The sequence below is a fragment of the Corythoichthys intestinalis genome, chromosome 14 (assembly GCF_030265065.1).
Source record: "Corythoichthys intestinalis isolate RoL2023-P3 chromosome 14, ASM3026506v1, whole genome shotgun sequence".
Lineage (NCBI taxonomy): Eukaryota > Metazoa > Chordata > Actinopteri > Syngnathiformes > Syngnathidae > Corythoichthys > Corythoichthys intestinalis.
Genome location: NC_080408.1, coordinates 39120172 through 39140703, shown reverse-complemented (window position 1 = coordinate 39140703; position 20532 = coordinate 39120172). Strand labels below are relative to the sequence as shown.

Below are 20532 nucleotides of genomic sequence, written 5' to 3'. Positions count from 1 at the left end.
GCTAGCACACATTTGACGTCGGAGTACATGCGTTATGTTTGAAATTGACGACATCTCAGTGTCGGTTAAAGAAAGTACACTCTGTGAGCTGAAATAAGAGGAACAACTTGCACCAGCATGACAGAAAAGTGTGTGTTCAGTAAAACACTTTCCTGTGTTTCCCTCTTTTGGATTTTTTTTTTTTTTTTTGGTATGGGACAAAATCGTTTCTTGGCAGCAATTAAAGACACTTGGAGGCAATTGCACAACAACACATTGAGTGACATGTTGACTCACAGCATGCTAGACAAAAGGGGAACAAGACGCATTGAGCGAGTGCAGTTGTTTCACCGTGGACAGCTAGGATCTATGCACAAATATATAGCAAATCATAAATTAATCATTAAGATTCAAGAAGTAACAATTTGTTCTAGTGACACTGTTGCATTTTTTTCCTCTCAAGGGATGCACTTGGTGTTCTTGTAATGTTGGCGTAAATAAAGACACATGGAATTGTATATTTTCCAATCTAAGTCAGACCTCTTCTAAATGTGGTTAATTTTCTATTCATAACTGACATTGTGAGTGCAGCATCAATACGATGCATAATCGAAAATATACCAATTTCACCTATATCTGTATAAATAACAGATAATACCCACTGTAACCCAAAACCAGATTAAACACAAGCACAGACAAATAATAAAAATGGTCACAAATTAAATCACATATGAGGTAACTTAAAACTTGAGTAAAAGCTTAGACAAATAAAAAATGGTCACAAAGTAAATCACATACGAGGTATATTACTTCAAATGCAGTTCATGCATTTGTGCGTGTAACGTCTTTCATTTGTTCCGTCAGCATAAAAAAAAAATTGGGGTGTCTGAGGTGTCTTTTTTTTCTTTTTATTTCAGATAAGACAATGCTAACCTAGCTCTGACAATAGACCCCAATCACCAACGTCACACAATCACGTGATCGCTGTATTGTGCCGCCATATTGTCCGTCATTGTGTGTCGTATTGTCAGTGATCGTAGTTTGTAAAGGTGGATTCACTTGCAAATTATGGAAGCCCCGGTGCTTTCAGACGCTGTAAACTCATTGGATGAGTTGCATAAAAGCCGTTATTTGGAAAAGATTTGGTCGATCCAGTCGCCAGATCCATATTTGGTGCCCAAACCGATGTTTCCTCCCGTCCGGTCCCGTCCCGTGTGTCAGAGCTCGTCCTGAGACCACAAAATTTCCAATCATACTCCGGTTTATGTCACGATGAGGAGTCGGGTACCCAAAATCGGCACCGGCCCGAATATAAACCGACATTTGGTCAGCTGAGCGTCACCGTTGTCACGATTGTAAAATGAAATTTGATCGACAACGGGCCGGTGTGTGCCGAAAAATAGCTGGCCCACATGAAATGTTCCCCCTGCCGGGAGCGCTTATTTATAACGCTTTATTGATGTGAAAACATCAATAGTGTTAATGGACGCATTACAGTAATGGATTTACGACTGTAAGATCAGTTTTGAATAATTAAATTACACAAAGATGGCGAGATAATGTAAAGCGCTTTGAGCGCCTTGAAAGGTGGAAAAGCGCTCTATAAGTATAACACCAACAAAATATTAGTAATGTATTTTAGTAACAAATCGTGGACTAGGCCACATAACCATCTTTGAACAGAAATGTATTAGTCTACAGGTTTTCACGACCATATCCCAATGACAATCACACAGGTATGACATTTATTAGTTCAAGCAGAGTAAAATAATACATATTCACGGTACAAGAAAGTCGTTTCCGTGTGGGCGCTCCCGTCAGGGGGACATTTCACACAGGGCGGCTATTTTTCGGCACAACACCTGTTGTTGCGCTCACCTTCTTGCTGCGCGACCGTGGCAATGAGCTTCGTAATCTCCGTCTGATGTCTGCGATCGTGTTGGCATCATATTGATGTTTTCGCCGCTGTCTAACGGCTGTCGACACAAACGCATCATGGACCGAGATAAACAAACCGTGCTGCTTTCGATATTTGCCCTTTTAACAATGGGCACACAGCAACTACTAAAATTACCGTTTATCTTCTCTGTCATTTCAACCAACCGCCACACATCCCTTCACCATTTTGATTAATCAATGTTAACGATTGTCAGGAAGGTTTTTGTTTTCGTTTGCTAGGCGGTGATTCCTTAGACAAGCAGAAAAACACGCAGTAATAGGAGGAATGTATGTAGCGGTAATACCGTATGTAAACACGATGAGCTGACGGACAATATGGCGGCACCAGTCAGGGGGGCGGAGTTTTGACGTCACGTGATTTGAGTCTATATAGTGGAAAAATTAAAAATATAGTAAAATATGTGTTATGTGCTACTTGAAATGTACATGGAAATCGAAATAGAATGTACCATATTTTCACGACCATTGGATGCACCATACTAAATATACTTGGGACAGTGTTTCCCACAGGATTTTAGGAGACTGTGGTGGGAGGGTCTCTGACCCTCGGGGTAGGGTGTGTGTGTACATTTTCAAGCCTGGTGTATCTCTTTAGGGCATTTTGAAACCACTGAATGTAATATAAATTGCTGTATGCGGTGTCGCCGGATCGCGCCAAATGCAGCAGAATGCAGCAGACAGTAGTCCCGTAGCCTGGTACACCAGACTTAGCGGCAATATGTTCCAATCCGCGGTAAATTATGTTTTACATGACCAAAAACACATCGAGTCGCTAAAACCAACAGTCTGTCTCGCGCTAGCCATTTTGAATATGTTGAATATGTTGAAATGTCTCTTGCTAGTTTCTTGTCGCTTTACCGACGTCTAGTCAGCCCGTCGCTGATTGGTCCGCTCCGCTGTCTATTTGCTGTGGCTGGCTTCGCCCTGGAAATTTTTTTCTGCTGAATGGTGGCCAGACTCATATTCTCATAGCCAGGCATGAAAATGGGTCAGGGGTTAAAAAGGTGAGAAGGGTGTGGAGGAAATATGTTCCAGTACACTGTACACCCCAACAAAATATTGAGCTCTGTTGACCCACACTGTGTTTCAGCAGGGCCGTGCAGAGACCGGCGGAGGGGCGGGTGCTTGTAGATCAAAAGGGGCACATGAGTATTTAATAAGTATTTAATACACCTTAAAACAACATAACTTCAATCTTAACCAGCTTTAGGTAATAATTGGCTGCGACTGTGACATACTTTAATTGGGAGGGGGTAACAGTGAATAGAAATCAAAACTGTCATCAACACTTTCTGGCTGTGACTCAGTCAGTCTGCCTCTTTTCTTCCTTCAACCTCTGCATCAAAACTTCCTTCCTCAACTGGTTCATCTGAGAACAAACCACATCAGATGGTCACTGAGCCACCAACAGCACAGTTTTTTTCTCAAAACTATTATTTCATTATTATCCATACTTAACAACTCTAGCACCTAATGATTAATAAAGCAATGACATAAAATCTTATAGAAAAATAACATTGTAATTGTGTTTATAATTGTATTTAATACCCGACTATCCTTGCAAAGTTGTTCTTACCAGGTCTGCTATTCACCCAGCTGATGAGGTATCCACTGCCTTTAGCAGCCTCATCCAACTCCTTTTTTTACCCCTCAATCTCCTTTCCCTACGAGGCATGTCTATGTAATGAAATATAAATATTTAAAAAAAAAAAAAAAAACAGACTCCCCGGTGGCTTTTAGTTGTAAAGCTTTCTTAATTTCTTTCTCTCTCAATAACGATGGAGGTAGATTTGTGTTTTTGTTATTCAATCAAAAAACAAAGTTACTTCTATCAAAAATAAAGTTGCTTCAATCAAAATACAGAATATACTTTTAATCCTAAAGTCACTTCAACAACAAAAAAATGTTTTTGATTGCAAAAATAAATTTGAGACAAAAAAAGCATTTGAAAACTATTTTTCTTGATTGAAACAAATTTTTCCATTGAAGTAATGTAGTTTTGTGTTTGGGCCACATTTTGGCTAGGACATTTTTGTCTTTATTATTCAATCAAATAAATTGCTTCAAACAAAAAAATATATATAAAAAGAAAAACTTTGCACATGTGTCAATCACCGTTTAACAAAGCCTGAGAGGGTTTGAGTAGACTCACTATGAAGCATTTAATAAAGCCAAGCATTTTCTTACTACTTTATTCTTGTTTAAAAATAATTCGGTGGGGCAGTAACATGTTTGAAACTGATCATAATTCTTACATTTTGAAGTGCTTGAAAACCATTTATAAATGATACTTTGGTGAAAAAAGTGAAAAAAACTTGTCTTATATATATATATATATATATATATGTATCTTTTTTCCAATGTAAAATCTGAATAAATACATCGAACACGCACAACAAAATGGGGGGGGGCTACTTCGCGGTTTTCACTTATTGCGGCGGGTTCTGGTCCCCATTAATCGCGAAAAACAAGGGATCCCTGTATTTCTGAAAAGCTTTAAGAAGCAAGAGTCATTCCCACCACTCGTCAGCTCAAGTCCCAACCGAAAATAACGTGTCTCAGGCGGACGACGGGAGCGATGCGAGGCGCCCCACTCCATCCGAGAGCATGCCGCTTAATTTGACTCAACAGTGCGTTTCTTCGTTAATATAACCGCTAAATACACGAGTTTGACGCCAATTTAACGGGAGCTATTTTTTCACGGGAGATTTGGCTAGCTCTGGCAGTGTTCAACGCAAGCTGCAACGAATGGCAGTAACTTTATTATATCGCAAAATATGAAAACGATTGAAAGCATTATGTGACATATTTATGTCACACTGCTGTTGCCATAGTGTGCACTTCCTGTGGGTGTGGTATTACAGTATAAAAAGGAATCTCTGTTATGTCTCTGTGACATATATGATGAGAAGCACACTGAATAAAGAAGTGTTGTTCCATTCAAGTCTCGGCCTTACATGTACTTAGATCAGGGAAGTACATAACAAAAGTGGTGACGAGGATGTCTGGACCTGCGTCAGCTTGGACGTGCTGTTTTTGGAGTTTACTGCGGGTCGCGGTGCTCCTGGGGACAGACGGCGCCGACCTCAGCTTCCACGTCGTGACTTCGTGGGGAGGACGAGCGGAGTTTTCAAAAGGAGCTTGAAGGTGCTGTATAACCAGGCGCTATGGCGGGAGTTATCGGCTCTGTTGGTCCTTTTGATGAGCTTGTGGAACAGTGGAGCTCGTACACAGAGCGGTTCGGCTATTTCGTGGAAGCTAACGAAATAGCGGAAGAGAAAGTGGTGCCCACGTTTTTGAGCGTTATTGGGCCAAAGACTTTCAATTTACTGAGAAACTTGCTTCAACCCGATAAACCTGGTAGTAAAACGTACAGGGAAATAGTGCAAACTCTTAATGGACATTTTTCACCCAAGCCCCTTGTGATAGCAGAGAGATTCCGATTTCACAGGAGAAATCAGGAAGAGGGGGAATCTGTCACTATGTTCGTAGCGGCGCTGTGGAAGCTGGCTGAACATTGTGAGTTTGGCGATGTTTTAGAAGACACATTAAGAGACAGATTGGTATGTGGACTGAGAAACGAAGCAACACAAAAGTTACTCTCAGAAAGTGGACTGACATTAAAGAAAGCCTTTGCTGTAAGCATGGCTATGGAAATGGCTTCAAAGGAGGCTCAACAACTGAACATTACGAGCAGAATACACCAAGTGGCAAGTACCCAAAGCAATGTTGCTGGTCCCTGTTTTAGGTGCGGTAAAACAGGGCACCTTTCCTCCACCTGCTGGTGCAAAGAAATGAACTGTCATCATTGTGGGAAGAAGGGTCATGTTGAGCGTGCCTGTCGGAAAAAAACAAGCACAGACAAAGATAAGGAAATGAATGACAAGAAGAAAACAAAGAAATATGTCAAAGCGGTAGAGAGTGCCTCTATTTCCGAAGATGAAAGTGACGTGCACACCGTGCATGTAATGAGCGTGGACGGGAAGTCAGGGTGTTACTGGGTCAGACCAAAGTTAGAGGGTCACCCAGTCAAAATGCAAATAGATACTGGATCACAGGCATCGCTTGTGTCTTACCAAGTCTATAAACAGTGTTTGAGACACCTTCCATTAAGACCATCAGACACTGTGTTCAAAGCGTACACTGGACACAAAGTGCACATGAAAGGAATGACTGACATTACTGTGCAATGCAAGGATCAAACTGCTAAACTTCCAGTGTATGTCACAAAAGGGAATTTTGCTTCCATAATGGGACGACTGTGGATTAATGCACTTCGTGTAAATTGGCTAGAAGTTCGGCAGCTGTCAGACAGTTCTTCACAACTACAAGTCATACTGGACAAGAATGAAGAGGTTTTCCGTGAGGAATTGGGCAGCATGAAAGACATTACAGTGAAATTGCACATTAAACCAGGAAGCAAACCTGTGTTTATGAAGGCTAGGACAGTGCCGTATGCTATGGACCTGGATGCATTGGTCAAAAGTAGGGTTTTGGAACCAGTCACCACCAGCGAATGGGCGACACTAATTGTGCCGGTTCCAAAAAAGAATGGCGGAATTCGCACATGTGGCGATTTTAAAGTGACTTTGAATCCGGTGCTTTGTGTGGAGCAGTACCCACTTCCATTGATCGATGATTTGTTTGCAGGTCTGAGCGGTGGTCAAAAATTCAGCAAAATTGACCTCAACCAAGCTTATCTGCAGATGCATGTGGATGCAGAATCACGGGAGTGGCTGACAATTAACACGCACAAGGGACTTTTCAGATATTGCAGATTACCTTTTGGCATCACATCTGCTCCTGCTCTGTTTCAACGGGCTATGGATCAAATTTTGAGTGGATTGCCAGGAGTACAATGTTACTTGGATGACATTCTCTGCACCGGTGCCAATGACGAGGAGCATCTTCGCAACCTGGATGCTGTCTTAAAAAGGCTAAGGCAGTATGGTCTTCGAGTGCGCAAGGAAAATTGTGAATTTTTGAGACCATTGGTGGAGTATCTCGGGCATGTGATAGACCACGAAGGACTACACAAGGCTCCATCAAAGACAAAGGCAATTGTGGATGCACCCGCCCCAGAATATGTGAGTCAGCTTAGATCTTTTTTAGGTCTATTGAACTATTATGGACGGTTTATTCCCAATTTGGCATCACTTCTTAAACCATTGCATGAGCTGTTGTGCAAAGATGTAAAATGGAAATGGACGAATGAGTGTAACAAAGCTTTTCGAAATGCGAAAAACGCCCTGATTTCATCAGATGTTCTCACTCATTTCAACCCTTCATATCCAATACAGCTGGCATGTGATGCTTCACCCTATGGGGTGGGTGCTGTCATCTCCCATGTGTTCCCGAACGGAGATGAAAGACCAATTGCTTTCACATCGAGAACACTTAACAAAGCAGAGTCAAACTATGCTCAATTGGAACGAGAAGCATTGAGCATTATTTTTGGTGTGAGGAAGTTCCACCAATATTTGTATGGAAGGAGGTTTACTCTGTTAACGGATCACAGACCACTGACAACGATTTTGGGACCTCGTGCAGGAATCCCTTCACTGGCTGCTGCACGTCTTCAGAGGTGGACTTTGTTGTTATCAGCTCACTCATACGACATCAAGTATCGTAAATCTGATTTGCATTGCAATGCTGATGGACTTTCGAGGTTGCCGCTTCCTGTCACAAAACATGAACCTACCTCAGTGGACATATTCTATTTCCGAAATGTTGAACATGCACCAATTTCAGCGTCGCAAGTAAAACGTGCAACTCGGAACGAGTAATTAAAGGACAAACCAAGTGTGAGAACACCACTCTCAAACCTTTTTTGGATAGGAGGTGGGAACTTTCTGTTCAATCGGGTTGTTTGCTGTGGGGGAGGAGAGTGATTGTGCCACAGTCATTGCGTGCTAAAATGCTTGCGCAACTGCATGCAGGTCACAGTGGTATTGTTAAAATGAAAGAAATGGCAAGAAGTTATTTTTGGTGGCCAGGATTAGATAAACAGATCGAAGAGATGGTAAAAAGTTGTTCATCTTGCCAGAAGATTCGCAACAATCCACCTGCAGCCCCACTTCATCCTTGGGATTTTCCCCAGGACCCTTGGCACCGCATTCATATTGACTTTGTGGGGCCTTTTGAAAATCGAATGTTTCTGGTTGCTATCGATGCCCATAGTAAGTGGCCAGAGGTAGCTATCATGAAATCAACCACATCGGAAAAGGCAATTGAGAAGTTAGGGGAGATGTTTAGTCGTTTCGGAGCCCCTGCACAACTCGTCTCAGACAATGGCCCCCAATTTGTGTCAAAAGAAATGGTTGAATTCCTGCAAGCCAATGGGGTTCAACACATTAAGTCGGCTCCCTATCACCCGGCAACCAACGGCCTGGCAGAGAGGTTTGTGCAGACCCTCAAACATGCTCTCAAAGCATCACAAGGGCAAAGTACACTCCATCAGAGACTACACGAATTTCTCCCCAAATACCGAACATCTGTGCATGCAACTACCAAAGTATCGCCAGCGAGCCTCATGTTTTCTCGAGAGATACGAACTGGCATGGATCTTCTGAAACCACCAACCCTGAGTGAGATTATTCAAACGGATCAACGGAAGCAAGTCAAGTACAGAGACCTGCATTCCAAGAACCAAGTTTTTGCACCTGGTGACTCTGTTATGGCCCGGAGTTACCAGAGTAAGGAAAAGTGGGCCCCTGCCACCATCATTGCTCAAACCGGGCCTGTTTCCTACACTGTTCAGACAGCTGATGGTGTTTGGCGTCGCCATGTGGATCAATTGTTGGGAACATCAGACACTACTTCAGAACTGTCTATTGATTGTGATGATGCTAGCAGTGTAATTATACCAGAAATGTCTATGTCGGGGGACGAGACTGTGACGGGCCACCACAGTCTCGTTCATTGGTGGGAAACACTGCTTGGGGGCATAAAAAACATATGCTAGCATGCATGCTAGCATGCGCACTTTTGTAATTTTTTTATTTTTAAAAAGGCTGCGGGAGCAAAACTGAGTTCAATTGTACTTTACTAAAGAATTAAAGTACTCACATTAAAGTCCACATCTTCTGCATCCAAATTGAACAGCTGGGCTAGGTCTCCATCAAGAACGGCAGGTTCCCTCTTGTCATTGTCAGAGTCAGTCTCCTTGCCGTGCGTCTCCTGCTCCAAAGAAATTCCGGCTTTGGCGAAAGCATGAACAACAGTGCAAGCAGACACCTTAGCCCAAGTTCCACAATCCATGTGTAAATTGTGGCATAGCTCACCCCTGGCGCTGCCTTCCAGTCTTTGTAAAGCTGCGTTTGCCATTCGTCATCCATTGTTCCCAGGCCGTTTGCAACTTGACGTTGAACGCCTGGTTTACACTGACATCTTGCGGTTGGAGTTCCTTCGTCAAGCCTCCCGGAATGATGGCAAGCTCATCAGATTCACTTGGGTGTGAGTTGGGTGCGCATGGGGTCCTAGATCAACAGGGATAATGACGCGTGGAAAAAACATCTGGTCGCTTGATGTACACTGCTCTTCGTCCATCTAGCCCTTTTGATTGGCCTTCATGATGACTCTGGCGGTAAACTTTTCTTTTAGGCAGCGCCTTCCTCTTAAAAATCACCATAGGTGGCAGTCTCTTTTTTTTCGTGTCGGCGATAGCCTTGAGTTTGAACTGGGCTTCGTATGCGTGTCTCTTCGCACTAGATGTCATTTTCAAGGGTCCTTCACCAAACCAATGTCGTTTAGCCTGGGCCTTAGCTACTGAGGGTATGCCCCCTCACTGCAACCTACTCCCTTTAAGGTTCTCATGCAGCTCTCACGTCGCCTTTTCAAAAATTACTCAGTCAGACAGAAGCATTTTGGGACTCAGGCGCACCACATTATTTGGCGCACTGTTCATTTTGGAGATTTTTTTTTGGTACTTTTAGGTGCGCCTTATGGTTGTGAAATTACAGTATGTAAAATTGGATACTGGCATTAAATCAAAACTTGATACTTGAACTTGGAGCTTAAATCCCATAACAGCTGTGTCTCCTCAGTGTAAAACCCTGCCTTTTCGCCCTGTTCACCCCCATATCAGCACCAAAGGCCCAGATGTGCCTTGCAGTCGCTCACATGGAGTCCAGATAGGTGGGGGCCATGTATGTTTGAGGCTTGTTTTAGAGTAGGAGCGAGGCAGCGGTGGAGTCCAGCTGTTGGGAGTCGTGAGTGAACTCTGGAATATCCAGGCTGGCGGAAGCGCTGGGGCCTCCTCAACGCGCTGACGTCACGGACAGCTCCAGGGAATGCTTCACATTCCTCTTCCTGGCAGTCGTTAGGTCATTTCCAGCAAGCTGAGGGGGGGAAAAACACTCTATTATTTTCTGGAGTGTTTAGGGAGTGCGAGTTTGAGAGGGAGCCAAAGGAAGGTGATTGGAAACACATGGTGGCTTCAGCACCTTTCACTTTAGTAAATCACGTTAGAAGAGGGGGCCATTCAAGTCCTCCCAGCATTTTTTCTCAAATAACCACTAATTCTTTTAAGCATATTTATTGTACAGTGTATATGTAGAATAATTCTTCGTACTAAACCAGGATCCCAGGGCTATTTACAGTGGGGTGGGGGGGCGCACAATTGAGGCATCATTTTGTCGGGTAAAATTCCACTTTTAAAGCTTGCTGCGTAACACCCGGGGGGGGTTTATCACCCCTATCATTCCTGCTGTGCGGAGGCTCATTCCACCCACACCTCTTTGCTATGTGCCCCTGAGTAGGCTGCGGTTGAAACGGAAATACCTGTGAGCATTATTCACTTACGTGCTGTGACGCCAGCAGCCGGGCACTCCTTACCTGTCAGCTGCCCACTCACCTGTTCCCGAATAGGAAGGAATTTCCTCTTCCTGTTCCACTGTACAGGACAAATTGTTCAGCTTCAATAATACACTATAGTCCACGCTTATGAAGATGACTGATCTTTGGCCAGATGATAGGTGTGATAAATGGTGTCATGCTAAAACATTCTTATCTAATTAGTGTGACGGGGTTTTTGAATAGGCGGCGGATGTCCATGTTTGGTAAATACCTGCTGCTGTGCACTGATGTGTTCATTTAGACATTTGTTTGTCAAAGGACAAGTCTCTTTTGGTGGAAGTGGCCTAGAAAAGTATTCTTTAATGCCTTAAATCTAGCTCACTTGAAACCAATTATGCACTGTATGGGTAAAATAAAAAAGTTGATTTCAGCCATTTACCCCAGAGGGTTCATTGTTTGGATGAAATGAAAGAGTTTTGGTTTGGAGAACTTGTACCATTACTGCTTTCTAAAAGGACAACAATGCAAAGTCATCTTAGTGTGGTTATAATTCGAAACATGATGCTTAGTGGTAGGGCTGAATGATGACCTTGGAATAAAATCACAAAAACCTGATTCCTGACATTCATCGATTTGCCCCCCCCCCCTTTTTTTTTTTTTTTTGACTGCCCAGAAGAGGGTCTCAAGTTTGAACTTGCTTTATTTTTGTTCTACTTTTTTTCTTCAAGAGGACACTAAAATTGCTACTCCTGCATTATTCTTACGTGCATCAGAATGTAATCTGGTACGTATTTTCTAGGCACGTTTACCCAGTATATAACCCCTTTTTTTTTTTTTTTTTTTTCCCTTCCTCAGCGCTGACCAATTTAGCCAGTACTATGTGGTGGGTGGCTGTAGGTCATTTTTGGGTGTTATTTTCATTTACATCACAATTCAGCGATGAATGTTAAAATCATTTTGAATTCGTTTTGTTTGGGTGGTTGATTAAATTTATGTCACAGTTCAAAGATGAAGAAATCCATTCACCCTTCTTCTTCTGCTCACGCTTATGTAAATCACTGCTGTCGAAACTTCAAAATGGGCACCATGCTTTTGGCAGTTGACCATGTGGTTGACTCTGAGTTCCCATTATTGGGCTACTTTCTTGTCATATGCAAACCAACGATGGGTAATCCTCTGCAGGATTGAACTTTCAAATGACCTTTTTGGGGAAAAAGTCGCCCAAGTGATTAGAAAAGTGATTAGTTATTGCTTATACAGTGAACGAATTGAAAACTTGATACAATGTAAATTGCTGTTGTTACCACATGCACAAGCTCCACTTTCTTCACAGCCATGTTGTTGGGGGCAAACCATCAACATCAATGGACTACCACTTTGAGGGTGTGAGCCCCACAAAAAAAAAAATCTATCAGAATAGTCCTGAAATAGTTTGGTTACAAAACCGTTTGTGCACCTAGCGGGTTGTTCAATTGTTTTATTGTTATTGTTTATAATTATTAACATACGAACAATTTAGATTAAAAACCAATGGTCAAGGATTGATTTTGACGAACCTATCCATAAGTTTTTTTTTCCCCTAAGAGGCAATTGTTTGGACAGAAAGAAAAAACAATTGAGTTGGACGATTTTTAAAACTAGAATGCAAAGTCATTGATCAAGTTCACGCATCAGGCTTGGTGGACACCCAAATGCTGTCTTTTAATTGTAGCCCTCCCTGAGTCTAGCCTACGTCCAAGTGTCTACAGATAAACGATACAATAGCTTATGCATGTACAGTGTGGACAAAACAAAATACATGTGTTAACTGGGGCATATAGCACATGCCTGAAGCATTGATTGCCATTTTTGGTCCTCGGTGACATCTGTTGCTAGAGTGAATTTGGACACAACCAAGGACTATAACACTGTATTTAAGAGTGAACTTGATAGGGGAAACAAGCACAAACTACAGCAGTCCCATACCATTACAATTTTTGCAATTGTCAATATCAACAATACATGCTGTATACCTTCCTGTTGTATGTGTGCATCATCTTGCTGCTCCATTTGCACCCATGTCAGAAACATGCTGCAACAAGCAGGGCAGATCCAATCAGAGTGCAATTGGCGCTGACTCAGCAATAATCTACCATTCTATTCTATTCTTTATGTCACATGTGGAAAGACTTAGTCATAAATCAGTACTACTATAAACAATGTGCTGTGTAATTATAAGAGCTGTTTTTCAAGTTCTCTAAATGCTCGGGAGAGGTGCTGCTCGCTCCCTCCCTCCCTCATACACGTACGGGGCCATACCAGAAAGAATTTGCTTGAGTTTAAGAAATCGGGGAAGACTGTCCACTTGGGCATATAAAAATAAATCACATATGCAATGAAAGTTGAGCCAATAAAGATAAAGAAGAAAAAAAACGCCTCGACCAACAATCAGTTACCTGATTGTGAAAATCGTGGATGTGTTTTTCTGATGATGTCACATTTGTAAGGTTCAAACCCCACATTCAAACATGTAGTTATACCTGAATGCATGTAGTAAAAGTTTATTCCAGTAAAAGTTTATTCCAGGGGTCGGCAACCCAAAATGTTGAAAGAGCTTTATTCGACCAAAGAAACAAAAAACAAATATGTCTGGAGCAGCAAAAAATTAAAAGCCTTATATAGGCAACACATGCTGTATATATTTATATTAGCTATATTTGTCTACTCTCCAAATGACTAAGTTGGCTCCAAATGCATATTGAGCCTTCACGATTAAATGTTTTTTTTCCTGCAGTGCATCCTATATGACGCACCATGTGACTACTGTTGTACAATGCCGCCTCAACTTTAACTATTAGTGAATTACAATCATGCTTGTCCCCCTACAAAAACCGTATTAAAACAAAAAAATATATTTCCCTCCTCCATCTTTTTCCATTTTCAAACATTTTTGAAAAAGCTCCAGGGAGCCACTAGGGCAATACTAAAGAGCTGCGGGTTGCTGACCCCTGGTTTATTCTAATCAAATGTTACCATCATGAAGTGTTAGATTTTTTTTGTAACAGATGTGTCAAAATACTATTATTTTTCAACTCCTGAAGTGCTGGTCACGCCACAGCAATGTGTGACAAGGAGTAGGTATTATTTTTGTGTGTCTGTATATGGAGTTGAAAATGAATATACTGCTACATAATCAATTCAGATTTTTGTTGTTACTGACTACAATCCTCCAGCCCTCCAAGAGCACAAAACGGTCAATAGCAACATACTTGGCACATTTTGCAAGGGAGAATTGGACATACTCGGTTGGACTGTGTGTCACACAAATTGATGTTCTTTATGAATGTTGCAATGTCAGAAAGCAAAATGAACAGGCTTTCCAACTGTATAAAATTTATTGGCAAGAAGCATACATCTGTTCCGCATTCTAACTTTCCGTGAACATATCATATATCACAGTTAGACTACATGCAAAGCTGGCATTCTTTCAATCTTATTTCTCTAACCTCTGTTCCTTGTTTTACATGATGGTGCACATGTATGCAAACTGATGAACTTTTTTTTTTTGCAGGCAACGTCTCTCCATAGAGAGCCTAGGCTGTGATATTATTCTCAACACGCACTTCAGCAGGAAAGTTAAAGCCGCTTCAGAAGTAGCCAATGTGCCACCAAGTGTTTCTGTGGCAAAATGTCTCACGCCATACCCTCTGTGTCGGACGTTTGGAATGCTTGAAATTTGCAAGGATGCTAAGGAAAGTAATATGGAACAGGTGTGTACAATGCTGACTAATGTAATTCTTCGGGCTTTTGACTCCATGTCAATGCATTTGTCAAAATCCACAACTTTATAAACCCTCAGGTATCTCCCTATGATGGTGCTAGCAAGAGGGTACTAAGCTCAGGTCTCAAGGCAAAGCAATGCCATTCTCTCCTGGAAGCTATAGAGGGCTTAGGCCAGGCTGGTTCTATGGATCAAGATGTGCGGGTGGTGGTCCAGAGGGTTTACTCCATCCCTGCACCTACTGCATCCATTGCTAGCATCAGATTGCCCTTCAGATCCTCCTCCATTTTTCCTCCTGCAGAGCAAGGCAAACGCAGGTATTGTTAAGCCATTTGTTTCGCCATCTAGGCCTTACGTTTTTTTTCGTTAGTTAAATCTGGAAGAGATTAAACGGAGATCATGTTTTTGGATGCTTTCGGGACCACAGCATGGAGAACTCCTTGGTGGCACATTGTGTCCCAGTGGTCAGGCTATTGTTCGCATCCCCAAAGGCTTAACAAAGTATGTGCACTGTAGCCATATGCTCTTGTTTGACAAAAGGATAAAAACATGTCTTATTGAATCCAGCCGCACTGCAAGTGATGCGCGCCAAATTCTCCACCGAAAAAAATAGAAAACAAAACCAGTGTGATGTGTTGGATCACATGTACCAGCAAGCCAGTATTGAATCATTGCCCACTTACTGGCTGAAACAGGTTTGTAACCGTTACCTCAATGTTCCAAAAACAACAAAAATGCATAATTGTATGAAAGGGCACTTCGTTTATGACTTTTGTGGTCGCCTTTCAGTATCGCTTTAAAGTGCAATGATTCAAAAATCTTACGTTACGAAAACTACACAGTGTTAATCAAACAAAATGTATCCCACTGGAGCAATTCCAAGTGTTTGTGATACTGTGATATTTTGGCGACATGGCCCAGAAATTCATACATTTTCACATTTTATTTTAAAGCTCGATTGCAACTAGAACGATTGTGGTACAACGAAATCCACCCCCATCCTAATCCACCCAATTATTTTGTAGCAATGTTGTTGCCTTACAGACCAAATTCCAAGTTTGTACTTGGCTGTAAACAGGCTTATTTTGATGATGAAGTTGAACGTTTTATAATGCAAGTGAATGGGACATTACTGTGGTACCTCTACATATAAGTTAATTCGATCCAGGACCTTGTAAGTCGAAATGGTCGTTTGTTGAGCAGGATTTTCCCATAAGAATACACTATAATTCCATTAATTCGTTCCACAGCTCGAAAACCTACACTAAATTCTTAATAAATACTGATATTACTATTGCAAATATCAATTACAAAGAGCAAAACAAATAAATTATGAATAAAAATTGTACTAATAATATAATAATAATAATAATAATAATGATACCTGTATTAATGTAATAAACTGGGTTCTAAGGTGGGGAATGTGTTTGCATGGTGTACCTGAACGCATCGCGTGGCTGACGGAGTGTGCCATTTTTACTTTCGTTTTGTTGACTTGCTGCGGGGGACACGAGGCGTGTTGTGTTGCACAAGTTGATGGAATAAATGATTAGAAACTTGATGAAGCTTGCAATTTCTTTGTCGATGCTACCAAAATGATAATTGCCACCTTAACTTATAAAAACTGGCGAACGGAGTAGGCTGTATTGTTGAGCCATATCACTGACGAACACCCCACGCTCATATTTTTCTATCATATCCATCTTCATTTCAATGGTAAGAATCACCTTTTTCCTTTTTTTCCACCACCTGCACTAACATTGTTGGAACCCGGAAATCTGCCACGCGTCCGTCTTGGGGGGAAAACAAAGAAACTGCGGTGCTGTCATAGATCGTCATATTTAGTGCATGTCGTCGGATGTAGAAACAAATGGCGAGTCAAATTTTACATAGGATGTCGAAAAGATCGTGTGTCGAAGCGATCGTATGTCGAGGTACCACTGTACTCTGTTTTGAAGCCAGCCTCCAGTGTCATTCTATGGTACTGCATGGTTTTATAACCCTTGTAGTTCAATTTCCACAAAGAAAGTTGCCCCTCAGGAGTTTTGTCCAATAGTGACAACGGTATGCAGGAAGACTTGCTTAATTACCATGACAATCTTATTATTATGAGCATAACCTGAGAGTGTTTTCATGCAAATATTTAGCATAATTCTGGCTTTGCGAAGATATTTGTTGCACTTCAGAGTGCTTTTTGAATGGCAAACAAAATCATGTTTGGTCACTGTCATAAAGTGAAACTTCACTTTATGAAAAGCTTGATAAACGACCTGCTGTACTTGTATTAATTTTAGAGACTTTGTAACGTTTTATAGTTCAAACGGTAAGTCAAATTGGTCCAAAGATCTACACTACAGGCTGTTAAAATCGCCTGTGACTTTGAAATGACACACCGCAGTGCTGTTGTAGTTAATGAATTAGTGAATGAGCTATTTGAAGTCAAGCAATCCACTGTGACCTTTAGTTGTCTGGCCCTCCCCATGCTTGTTTTTGTTCTGCACTGAGTAATAAAATAGTGGCTTTAGCATTGGGTTTGGTCAGAACAGGGTCCGGCGGCGGTAGCGGCCGCGGTGCAATGACGCCAGGTCAGCTGACAGGCACCGAGCCTGTCTTATGGTTGTAATCCGACACTCACTCCTACCATGCTTCCTCTGTGGCTGGTAAACAAAAGCCGCCCTCCTGAGCTGGAAAGACTTCCTCCCTTCGTTTTCGCGCCTCCGTACTTAACCAGAGTCAACAGATTGAATTAGTAGTTACGGGATGGAGGTGTGGCACACTGATAACAATGACTTCAGGATATTTCTCAGACTGCTCATTGTTACATATTTACCAAGGGACCGTATCTTGACCCACACTTTATATTCCCTTCGCTTCCTGACATTTCTCGCGGTGGTTTCTTAATGGAAAAGAGGTTTTGTCATGCCACTCTTACTCTGATTGAAAGAATAAACAGAACAAATCAGCTAAGAAATATTTCAGGGTGGCCTTGCACTACATGGTTATCGGTTTTTAAAAATTAGATTTGAACGCTGCCAATTTGCTCGCAGGAGCGATTGTGACTGCTCGCTGCCACTGGAATCATTTAAAAAAAAAAAAAAAAATTTTTTTTAACCATCTTGATATGGCTACCTTTGGAGCAGAGCAGCGGGCAAACAAGATTTGTTCGCACATGTCGGCGAAGTGATTCCATGCTATGAAAGAAACTAGTTCCAAGCATTCCTCTTAAAAACTACTGTCTTAAATTTGAATTTTTTTCACAGCGTAGGAGCTGCGCAACCTACCAGTTGTCAACACAAGCTGCCAGTCTTCCTTGTAAACAAGGAATTGGATGTTGATAGCCCCTAAAGGCATCGATTGAGTTAACTTAAAATTGTGTTGCACAACCATTTGAGGAAATCACTATAATCAAATAATTTTTGTACCTTTTAAGGCATCTTAATGACTGTCTGTTTGCATTCTAAATGAATAACATCATTCAGAATCTGAATGAATCTGCAACTTGAATCATAAAATGCTGTTTCCACAAGAAAAAAACAAAACAAAAAACAGGCTTTTGTGGTCCTAAATAAGCCCTTTACATGAGACGACCAGGACAGCCCTGAAAATCCTGAATGAGAATATTCACAGGTAAAACTAATCATGATAAACTGATTTTTAATCTTGTAACCGTATTTGTCGCAAATGGCTTTTAAAAAAAAAATATTTATAGTGTTTTAGTGGATAACTGATTGAAATATTAAACGTGAATGCTGTTAATAGGGGGCAAATTGCAGTTAATTACATTTCAGTGCAAAAAAGTGGAAAAACGATTAGAAAATACACCGGGCTAAATTGATTATACAATGGGGCAAATAAGTATTTAGTCAACCACCAATTGCGCAAGTTCTCCTACTTCAAAAGATTAGAGAGGCCTGTAATTGTAAACGTGGGTAAACTTCAAACATGAGAAACAGAATGTGGGGGGGGGGGGAAATCACATTGTTTGATTTTTAAAGAATTTATTTCCAAATTAGAGTGGAAAATAAGTATCTGGTCACCTACAAACAAGCAAGATTTCTGGCTGTCAAAGAGGTCTAACTTCTTCTAACGAGGTCTAACAAGGCTCCACAAGGCACCCGTTTTAACTCATTATCGGTATAAAAGACACCTGTCCACAATCTCAGTCAGTCACACTCCAAACTCCATTATGGCCAAGGCGAAAGAGCTGTCGAAGGACACCACAGACAAAATTGTAGACCTGCACCAGGCTGGGAAGACTGAATCTGCAATAGGTAAAACGCTTGGTGTAAAGAAATCAACTGTGGGAGCAATTATTAGAAAATGGAAGACATACAAGACCACTGATAATCAACCCCAAAACATCACTGCTCTAGAGGAGATCTGCATGGAGGAATGGGCCAAAATATCAGCAACAGTGTGGGAAAAGCTTGTGAAGAGTTACAGAAAACGTTTGGCCTCCGTTATTGCCAACAAAGGGTACATAACAAAGTATTGAGATGAACTTTTGGTATTGATCAAATACTTATGTTCCACCATGATTTGCAAATAAATTCTTTAAAAATCAAACAATGTGATGTTCTGTTTTTTTTCCTACATTCTGTCTGTCATGGTTGAGGTTTACCCATGTTGACAATTACAGGCCTCTTTAATATTTTCAAGTGGGAGAACTTGCACAATTAGTGGTTGACTAAATCCCAATTTGCCCCACTGTACCTTAGGTAAAAGGGCCTTTTTAGCACAATTTTATTCAGTATCGCCTTGAATTAAATGGTATGAAAAATAAATAAAATCAGCATGAAGTTGCACATTTTTCTTACCCTGGTAACCTTTCTCTCAGGGTTAATGAATCAGTACTTTGGATATTATCAATTTACTGCTTTATATTAAAGATGCAACTGTTTATTTTACTTTCCTCTCGCAGCTATTGCGATTGAAAATATTCTCTATTACCATACCTGGTGACATGGAAGATGTATAAAAACAGAATAATTAAGTAACCCAAAAACTTTGTATTCAAAAACTATGCATAAATAAATGTAATTTTACTGCTAAAATGTTAAGCCCAAAATATCACCTTGAATTTTGATTTACATCATTAATGAACATTTCAGAAATACTGGTACATGCTGTAAAGTTTAAAAAAAAAAATTATTAAACGTTGCTAAATTTTCGAAATTTTCGCGAAGCCGGATGTATGTGCAAATTTTGGTGAGTTTTTGGGCATGTTCAGGCCTCCAAATTAGCCATTTTCATTTGCCATGAAAAAAAAAAAAAAAAAATAATAATAATAATAATAATAATAATCCTTCGAAGAACAATAGGGCCTCGCACGCTGAGAGTGCTCGGGCCCTAAAAAAAAAAAACTTTTTTTTTTTTTTTTCTTTTAATACTTTGCCAAGGTATCAGTTCGGTTGACTCGGACTCGGGTGCAAAAATGTGATCGGGACATCCCTATATAATAGTTTTAGTCCTGAAGTCGGTCATTTATCAGAGTTTGGTTTACAAATCTTCTTGTGCAATTGTACAAATCCACATTCGGGGCTTCATCACTTTTTTCCACTGAAAATTGCCTCTTTAATAAGACGTATCCTTTTTTGAAGCCATCAGCCAAGTTCTGATGTACACGTCAATGTAACCGATGTACTGGGATATCACATACTAACAAAGTTTCTGTGTTGTTTGGAATGAAAAATGTGATTACAATGTGTTCATTTTTTTCCAAATATATTCTAATTAATCTTCATTAACGTGTTAAAGAACCACCCTCAGTATAAATGAATTGTGTGTATAACCTCATAGCTCATTACGTTGTTCGTAGTACTTTTCCAGGATGTTGGAGAAGTTAAGAAAAAGTTTAACTAGCATTCTGCATGGTGGTCCTTTTCAGTGTGACGACAAGGACACTTTGTGCCTCTCATGTCAGGTCCCCAGCCTCAATGACTCACTTCTGCGCTCACAATGTTTTTGATACTTTTGTTGTTAACACACCCAGGAGAGAGAAGATGAGGGCAATATTTACGCCTGGAGAAGATTGTGAG

General features: G+C 41.0%; 1 protein-coding gene across 6 annotated transcripts in view; it reads left to right on the top strand.

The window, feature by feature from the left end:
- Nucleotides 1–20532, top strand: part of spidr (scaffold protein involved in DNA repair) — a 75767-nt gene that overhangs the window by 30604 nt on the left and 24631 nt on the right. For all 6 annotated transcript variants that reach the window (XM_057857746.1, XM_057857745.1, XM_057857749.1 and 3 more), the window contains exons 9-10: nt 14285–14483; nt 14573–14811. In XM_057857746.1, coding sequence (XP_057713729.1) covers nt 14285–14483; nt 14573–14811 — 438 coding nt within the window. The remainder of the gene's footprint in view (nt 1–14284; nt 14484–14572; nt 14812–20532) is intronic.